The 9,707-nt window shown below is 42.5% G+C and overlaps 1 protein-coding gene across 2 annotated transcripts in view; it reads right to left on the bottom strand.

Annotated features, from left to right (window-relative positions):
• Positions 1 to 4,112: 4,112 nt before the first annotated feature.
• The window catches only part of slf2 (SMC5-SMC6 complex localization factor 2), a 72,022-nt gene continuing 66,427 nt past the window's right edge, over positions 4,113 to 9,707 (bottom strand). The window contains exons 19-20 of one of the 2 annotated variants that reach the window (XM_052027687.1): positions 8,926 to 8,994; positions 4,113 to 6,475 (exon numbers count right to left, since the gene is read on the bottom strand). In XM_052027687.1, the coding sequence (XP_051883647.1) occupies positions 6,386 to 6,475; positions 8,926 to 8,994 (159 nt within the window). In that variant the 3' untranslated portion in view covers positions 4,113 to 6,385. The remainder of the gene's footprint in view (positions 6,476 to 8,925; positions 8,995 to 9,707) is intronic. The other variant, XM_052027688.1, reaches the window with a different exon arrangement.

Here is a 9,707-nt window from a genome sequence, read left to right as displayed (position 1 = left end):
GGAAACCATTCAGCCCTTCAGACCTGCCCTATCATTAGACGTGATCATGGCTGATCAACCACTAGAGCAGCCTCTTTCCTCCTCTCCCCCCATGTCCCTTGATCCCTGTGTCATGGAGAAATATATCCACCTCCTTCTTCAATATCCTGTGTGACACGGCCTCCACTGCCTCCTGTGGTAGAGAACTCCATGGGTTCACCTCGCTCTGGGTGAAGAAGTTTCTCCTGACCTCACTTCTGAATAGCAGACCCCCCCTCTCCTAGTTCCGGTCTCCCCAGCCGTCAGGAACATCCTCCCCGTATCTGGTCCGTCTGCTCCTGTTAGAATTTTCCAGGTTGCTCTGAGATCCCCTCATCTTCCTGTACTCCAGTATTTGCCCAACCTGCCCAAATTCTCCCCCAACATCAGCCCTGCCAACACAGGGATCAGTCTGGTGAAGCCTCCCTGATCTCCTCACGTGCTGTGGATCATTGGTCCACTGAAGAGAGCAGGTCCTGGGTTCAATGACTAGCCAGAAAGTTGTTTTTTTTATATAAACACATTCACTGTCGGGATCTGGGCTCTGCCCGCAGTGCCAGCATTCATTACTCATCTCTTACCGTTCTTGAGAAGGTGTCGATGAGCGGCCTCCTTGAACTACTGCTGTCCTTCCAGTGACGGGACGTTCACAGACTGTTGGGTGGTGAGTGCCGGGATTTACACCCAGCGATATACATTTCCAAGTCAGGATTATGTGCGACCTGGCGGGGAACATGCCGGAGCTGGTTCTCCCACACGTCTGCTGCCTTTGTCCTTCTCGTCAGTAGAGGTCGTGGGTCTGGGAGGTGCTGCCGGAGTAGTCTGGGCAAGGAGCTGCGGTGAACTTCGGAGGCGGCAGGCACTGCAGCCGCTGTGTGCCGATGGCGGAATGGGTGTTAAGGGGTCGGTGGGCACCAATCCAGGGGCTGCTCTGCCCTTAGGGCGAGAGTTGTTGGCACTGCACTCATCCACGTAAGCAGAGACCATTCCATCACACTCCTGATTCACACCCTGTGGACGGTGGAAAGGCATTGGGGCATCAAGACATGAGTCACTCACTGCAGGATCCCAGCTTCAGACCTGCTCTTGTAGCCATGGTGTTGATGTGGCTGGTCCAGCTGAGGCTCCAGCCCATGGTGACTCTCAAGGTATGAATGGTGGGTGACTCAGTGATGGTAATGCCATAGAATGTCAGAGTTGGGTGGTTGGACTCCTTCTTGTTGGTGATGGACATTGCCTGGCACTTTTGTGGCATGTGTTACTTGTCATTTATCAGCCAATTCTTGGGCCTCATTTCATTCAGACACAGGCTGCGTTATTGGCCGAGATGTGAGCTGAATTAACATTGTATCATCATCAGTACATATCCCCACTTTTGACCTTGAAACGGAAGGAAGGTCACTGCTGAAGTAGCTGAAGGTTGGACCTTGGACACTACCCTGAAAAACCCCTGCAGTGATGTCTTGGAACTGGGAGGATTGACCTCCAATAACCTAAATCACCTTCTTTTGTGCGGGGTTTGAGCCCAGTCATTGAATGTTTTCCCTTTGATGTCCACCAATTTCAATTTGACCAGGACACCTCAATACCACACTCAGTAAAAACGCTGCCGTGATGTCGGGCAGTCACTCTCAACTAGAGTTCAGCTCCTTGGTCCACATTTGGGACATCAGATGGTGCACGCTCTCATTGTCAGTCTCGATTTTGTGCCAGAGCCTCTGGAAATGAACTTGAATTTAATCTTCTGACGCAGTGGTGAGTGCACTACGTCTGAGTCAAGGCCGATACCCGGTAGAACCCGGGGTTCAAAGTGAAGCAAAACACTGGCATAGAATTGACAGGCACTCAGAACCATAAGCACAGGAGAAATGGAGACACTTGCCAGTGATTGACATCTGATGTTTTTCCATCTACATTACACTTCTTATCCTGCTTTACAGTCTTGGATTGTTTCTGACCATCCACATGGCAGACTAGTATCCACCCTTTTCCACTTAGAACATGGACTAACGAGTCAGGACGATATGAAGGATGTCCCCACAACTACTTCAGCCGTAGCAGACACAGCACAAGAGCACCACTCACCTTCCACCCTTCCTCACCCATCCAATATTTCCTTTCACCACGAGTCAGCTGAATGGGAGCGCTCGCCGAGGCCAGGATGTGCAGGATAACAAGTTTCATTTACCCATCTGTGCAGACTTGTCTTCTTCCAGTGTGACCATACAGGCAAGGCAATTACTTCATTCACCAGCTCAGAGACATCACGAACTTCAGCCACGATTCACCAATTACAACGTTGAGCCAAGATCACCTCAGGTTGACTTCATTCACAGAGGAACAAATTCTGCTGAAAGCTGGAGGCAAAGTTCGGTTTTATGTGAAGAAAACCCAAGAAGAGTCAACGTGGCATTTGTCCTGTTAGACGATGTGCACATTTAATGAGTGCAGTCAACTGGCCAGGTTGTGTTGGGGGTCGGTTTGTTGCTAGGCAACACATAATGAGGTCACAAGTGGCGTGCCCAATCATTGGTCGAGCATTATGACATCAGTCGCAATATAAAAAAACTGCATCATGCAGCAGTGCAGTCCCTCAGAAGATCAGTGATGCCAGATATCTGAACCTCTCAGGTAATGAAGGGGTTAAATGAATGGAATTGTGGATATATGGATCTTAATATTGAGAATATAATTATCAGGAAAGAGTGAACAGGCTTGTTAAAACAGAGGATAGCTTGGCAGGTCCAAGATCATGAAAGTTTGATAGTATTGATGGAGAGGTTCCCACCTGTGGGGGAAGATACTTTTATTAGTCACATGTACATTGAAACACAGCATGCCCAAAACTTCCTAACCTGTACATCTTTGGAATGTGGGAGGAAACCGGAGCACCTGGAGGACCCAAAGAATAGGCCATAAATACAAGGGAGCAGTAACTACAACAGGGAATACTGGAAGATCTTACTTACCCAAAGATCTCCTGGAATGTGGAACATGCTCCAACAATGAGTAATTGAGCAAAAAGATAGATCTATTCAAGCTCAATAGACATGCAAAGAGGAGGATGTGGATTCCAGGGAAGGTGGGAGGTTTGTCCCATGAGGAGAGATAAAGCAGACTGCACTTACACTCTTTGGAATTTAGAAGAATGAGAGATAACCTTATTGATGCATACAAAATTCTTAGAGCTTGAAAAGGTAGACACAGGAATGACGTTTCCCCTGGTTGGCACATCTCGAACCAGTGGTCAGTCTCAAAAGGAGTTGGCCATTCAGGAATGAGATCTTGTCACCCAGAGGGTAGTGAAACTTTGTAATTTCCACCCCAAGACGGCTGTGGATGCTTAGTCACTGAATATATTCTGAACAGAGATCAATAGATTTTTAGAATAAGATAATTGAGGGTTTCACAAGATTACAAGACAAAGGAGCAGAAGTAGGCCATTCAGCCCATTGAGTCTGTTCCATGAGCTAAACTAAAACTATTCCTATCTAGCCCCAATTTCCAGCCTTATCCCTTGATACCTTGAGTAATTAAATACCTATCAATCTCCTCCTTAAACACCCCCAATGATCGGGCCTCCACAGCTGTATGTGGCAAAGAATTCCATAAATTCACTACCCTCTGGCTAAAGAAATTTCTCATTTCTGTTTTAAACCAGTACCCTTTAATTCTAAGACTGTGCCCTCTAGTCCTGGACGCACCCACCAAGGGATACAGCTTAGCCACATCTACTCTGTCTAGTCCTTTCAAAATTCTAAATGTTTCCAGGAGGTCCCTTCTCATTCTTCTATACTCCAGTGAGTACAGTCCAAGAGCCGACAAACGCTCATCGTATGTAAGCCCTTTCATTCCGGGAATCATCCTCGTCAATCTTTTCTGAACCCTCTCCAACATCAGTACATCCTTTCTAAGATAAGGGGCCCAAAACTACACACAGGTCAGTAGAGAAAGGTGGAACAGAGGTAAAAGATCAGCCGTGATCTTACTGAAAAGGCCAAAGGAAAGTATGGTTTATCCCTGCTTCTACTTATGTTCTGATGTAGGATTTTGCAAATAAGTTGCAGTAAACTCAAAACAACACAAAACACTTTGTAATCATACTGAAAATTTATTTTGCCAAAATAACTTGAAAATTGTGTGTATAAAGGACTCATTTTAACAAAAAAATTAAAAACAAAATTTTGTGCATTACACAGCTGTGTTAAAGCAGAAAAATAATATTCAAGTCTCTTACACATTTCTGAAGTCTGAAGTGCAGGGTGGCAGAATTATAACAGAAGTTCCCTGAGGACAAGTTCTTTGACCAAAGATTCAGTTCTGTCCTGAGGTAGGTCAACTAACAGTAGAGAACTTAATCTTGTATTCTTTGGTTAAAGACTTTAATGTGAAATCCCAACCATAAAACCAGTAATTTGCGAGACCAGGCTAGCTCAAAGGCATTTCAAGCATATTGGACAGTTAATCTTTCCTCTCCTTCAGTACACCATGAGCAATACCAGAATCTATTCCTAAGCACATGAACCACAATAAACTATTTTATTTTTAAGAAATACTTTAAAACACTTCACGACAGAAAGATTGAATTTAAAAAAATAAATTATACAGTTAGACAGGCTCAAGTTTGAGGCCAACCTTAAGACATTCAATCTCCTCACATAGGAAGTGTTGTTTGAAGGGGTTGGTGTTAACTAGCTTGACTAGCCTTAACCCACGATGTTTATCTCTTGAATGCCTCCAAATCATAGCTTCTTGCCCAAGAAAACAAGTAAAAAGGCAGGAGCAAGTCCTAAGTATATGAAGGCATTACATAATTGCTATAAAAATAAAGATTCCCAAAACCCCACCCAAGCCACACTCCAAGGCCCAAGCAGACAATGTCTAACTCAAACAAACTCTTCAAAATGGTCACAAGTCATTCCTCTCCAATCTTGGGGGGCAAAAATCAAATTGTTTTAGACAAGAATGCTCCTGGGCCAAACCTTCAAGGAAAAGATATTCTTTGTAAGATGAAAATTGACTTCATTAGGCAGCATTTTTCATCTGTACAAACTGCTCAGCTTAAGGCAGCATCTATGATCATGACTTTTATTCACGTACATATACAGTTTGCAAATAAACTGGTCTTAACTCAAGTTTGAGAATTCCAAATCGATCACACCTCTTTTCTTTAATACGTGAGCTGCAGCAGTTTGCCCCTGTTAGAAATTCTTTAGTTGGAAATTCTATCACCCTGCACTAGTTAGAATGGAAAACCAAGTATAAATACAAGAGACAGGTAGTGAATAATCCAGCATTTTCTACAAACAAAACCAAGCATTTAATACTCTCCTCTGACAGTTAGAAATCTTACAAAATTGTGTAAAAATCAAAATTCTTTCATTTGCATCCCTTAAAGATAGGAGGCAGATATAAATTTACAACATATACATAAATTATGGGCTTAGGTAAAGGAGTTACAAGGCAACAATACAGCTGAGGTTCAAGCGATAAATAAAAACTAATCAAGACCTCTCTCCTAGGTTTGTGATTCAAGAACCAGGTGCATTATGCCAGATAACTCATTTCGCCAGCCTTTTATTCTATACAATGTATAAATTAATGATGAGACTGGTTGTTTCAGACAACAAAATCATCTTAGCTCAAACTAGTGCAAACAGACAAAAAATTACATTGGAAAGGAGGCCTGAAAAAAAAGATTTAAAATGTGAAAAATCCTAACCATACTTGAACATTTTAAAGTGTAAGCCAATGTTAGAGGCTACAATTTAAAACCATTGGCAAGAATGGCGAGAGAGATACATGTAAACTCAATTAGCACAATGAATTTAAAGTCTCTGTTAGAGAGAGAATTGCAGCTTCAGTACATATACAACGTTCAGCTTAGCAAGCTGAGAAATCACTGCATCTTCCACGAGAAACAGTCCATTGAACTGATATTCGATTTATAAATGGCATTAATCAAAAAAAAAGATATTTTCAAGTAGAACACTTCAAAAGTTCAATTATAACAAAGTTCAATAAAAATGAGAACATTACAAAAGGGGCAAACTTTTATGTACAGCAATAAAATTGATACTACAAAACACTGCAAATGTGCCTGTAATTATATAAATAAACTCAATCTCCAATATTATCACAAAATATGTTTTGATATATCTTTTGAGCTAAAATATCAAAAAAATCTACAGGTTGAACCACACCACATGTAGGTTCACCTGCAAGAGCAAGAACCTAGAACACAAACTCATTAAGGTCTAAACATTTATATACAACAAGATGACGGCTTTATAAATCATAAAAAAAAATTAGATTTGTACTAAGCAAAGTCCAAATTTTTATCACCAATAGCAAGTTCTTGAACTGTTTAGTGTTCCATTTCCTCATCAAGAATGCACGACTGACTGGGGTGATTCAGATCTTCAGACAAAGGCTCCCAATAATCATGAAGTTTTCCCTAAGGAAAGATTACACACGTCAGAAATTGATGGACTTACAAAATGTTAATATAACCACCTATTAAGGATTGTTAATCTGAAACTCCATGGACCTTGTCTGCACTTCTCGCTGCCTCAGTAAAGCAGGCAACATAATCAAAGACCCCCCCCCACCCTGGACATTCTCTTCTCCCCCCTCCCATCGGGCAGAAGATACAAAAGCCTGAAAGCACGTTCCACCAGGCTCAAGGACAGCTTCTATCCCGCTGTTATAAGACTATTGAATGGACTTCATGTACGATAAGATGGACTCTTGACCTCACGATCTACCTCATTATGACCTTGCACCTTATAGTCTGCCTGCACTGCACTTTCTCTGTAACTATAACACTTTATTCTGCATTCTGTTATTGTTTTCCCTTGTACTACCTCAATGCAGTGTTGTAATGAAACAATCTGTATGGATGGTATGCAAGACAAGTTTTTCACTGTACCTCAGTACATTGGAATTGGTTTATTATTGTCACTTGTACAGAGGTACAGTGAAAAACTTGTCTTGCATACCGTTCGTACAGATCAATTCATTATGCAGTGCATTGAGGCAGTACAGGGTAAAAACAACAGAATACAGAGTAAAGTGTCACAGCTACAGGGAACTGCATTGCAGGTAGACAATAAGGTACAAGGTCAAACAAGATAGATTGTGAGGTCAAGAGTCCATCTCATCGTATAAGAGAACCATTCAATAGTCTTATCACCATGGGGTAGAAGCTGTCTTCGAACCTGGTGGCATGTGCCCTCAGGCTCCTGCATCTTCTGCCTGATGAGAGGAGAAAAAAGAGAGAATGACCCGGGTGGGTGGGGTCTTTGATTATGCTGGCTGCTTCACCAAGGCAGCAAGAGGTATATACAGAGTCCATGGAGGGGAGGCTGGTTTCCGTGACGTGCTGGGCTGTGTCCACAACTCTCTGTAGTTTCTTGCGGTCCTGGGCAGAGCAGTTACATGCAACCATAATAAACCAATTTACCAATTTAAAACTACTTAGTTATGTTTCAGAAGGCCAAAAAAAAATACCAAAGGAAGAGCAGTGAGCAACAGCCTGATCATAAGTAAAAACAAAACTGCAGATGTTGTAAATCCAAAATAAAAAATGAAAATGCTAGAAACACTCAGCGTGTCAGACAGCATCTGTGGAAAAAGGAATAGAATTACCATTTCATGCCTGGGACCCTTCATCAGAACAGTGATCCAGACCCAAAATGGTAACTGTTTATCTATGCACAGATGTTGCCTGACCTGCTGAGTATTTCCAATATTGTCTGTTTTTATTCAAATCTGATCAGAGATGATTTTTAAGGAGGGTTTTTAAAAAAGGAGACTGAGGAATTAGGGATGGGAAGTACAAAAAGGCTGTCCACTGGTACCCTGTCCAGGAACAATAGCATTAATGGAATCTGCCCTAAAAGTGGTCATTATAGAAAGGAGTGTTACTGACCGCTGGGCTGGAGACCTGGTGTGATCTCCTAGCCTCCCCATTGCTCCATGCTATTGTGCTGGGAACCAATGTGAATCTAATGACGAATTACCCAGTGGCTCAGTGTGAAGAGGTGGGCTGCAGTGAGCAGTGCAGCCAGTGTTGAGATTTGGGGGGGTCCAGGCTACACTAGCACCATCTCCCATTTTTCTTGTTTGTTGCACCAACTCTCCACGTCACAGACACTTCTCTGGGGTAACAAGCTCAATGGTGATTGCTGGGCATTGAGCTTTCTCCTGGAGAGAAATCTCTGGCCTGGGGAGACCCATGAGAGTGATCCATGTTTTCCAGGGATTCACCATGGATCTCAATTGTCAGGGGATGTCAGGGTTTCGACCTGAAACGTCGACAGTTCCTTTCTCTACCCCCCAAGATGCTGCTCGACCCACTGAGTTCCTCCATAGTCTAAGACAGTCATCTCATATGGTTCACTGAAGTAATCAAAGATGCTTTGGAGTTCAGCCTTTCGAGTATGCACAAAAAACAAGGGGTTGCCTACTCACTATAACCAGATGACTAAGGTTGAAGTGATTTTGGTTTTGCAATGAAGGCTTGTCCTACCAATTAACCCCACTCCTTGTCGGAGGTGGAGTATTGTATTAAATGAAAATAGAGGTTAACGTAACGACAAAGCCAGCCATATAATCACTATGCCAACAAATCCAATAATTGGTGGGTTTCCCAATTCTACAGCTTTAAATGAAATTTGAAGCATTATAGCTAGAAAATGGTAACTAACGATCTACAGCTTTTCTAGAATCATTGGTCGTCACACAAAGGAGATGACAGTCATTTTGTCAGGTTAATTACTAGTTCTGCTCACAAATCCTAATCAAAGAAAAATAACTTCTTGGTCTTGAACAATGTCAAGTCTTTAATGCCCACTCCACACCCAAACTGCATCATCAAAGCCAATTTATCCTGCATCGTATTACCTGAATTGGCCGTGAACGCTGCAGCAACTCTTGCCATTTTGCATGGGTTCTTGCTTCTAAATCTTTCACCTAGACCAAAAAAAACTGATTAGTTTGGTACAGGTTATTTCCAAAAATAAGTGTCTAAAGCTGTCTCTCCCTACCTTCACAAAAAAGAGAAACTGAAACAACAGGAATGTGAACAGGAGCCTTCTTCAATAAAACTTTCACTGGATATTTGAACCCCAAGGACTGACTGATATCTCTTACCCCTTCCAATAACATCAGCTGGGGCCAGGTTTTTGTTTCCTGTGCTTCCCATGAAGGTTCAGCATCATTTAGGGTTCTTAAGATTCAGGAGTTTTACAGTCTTTAGAATCACAGCACTTGTGATGAACTCAGGAATTCCACGCCTGATGCCTGCTGATATCTATGCAACATTTTGTATTTTCCCCACCAAGATGCAAGCTGCAGCACATACACTAAGAAGCGACATTAATGTAGAAAACCACACTGTGATGCTGTTTAGGAGCTCTAACAAAACTAGTTAATATGTGCATTGAGTCAGAATCATAAAAAGATAGAGCAGAGAAACAGGGCATCAACCACCCATTTACACAAATGTTACATTAATCCTAATTATTCTATTTTACCTACATTCCAATTAACTCCCACAGATTTTGCCACTCACTTACAGCGGCCAATTAGCCTACCAACCCGCACGTCTTTGGGAGGTGGCTGGAAAATAGAGCACCGAAGGAAACCCATGTGGTCACAGGGAGAACATGTAAACTCCACCAGAC

Source organism: Pristis pectinata, chromosome 12 (assembly GCF_009764475.1).
Source record: "Pristis pectinata isolate sPriPec2 chromosome 12, sPriPec2.1.pri, whole genome shotgun sequence".
NCBI classification, from domain to species: domain Eukaryota; kingdom Metazoa; phylum Chordata; class Chondrichthyes; order Rhinopristiformes; family Pristidae; genus Pristis; species Pristis pectinata.
Note: the sequence above shows the minus strand (reverse complement) of the source record. Positions and strands in the feature narration are given on the sequence as shown.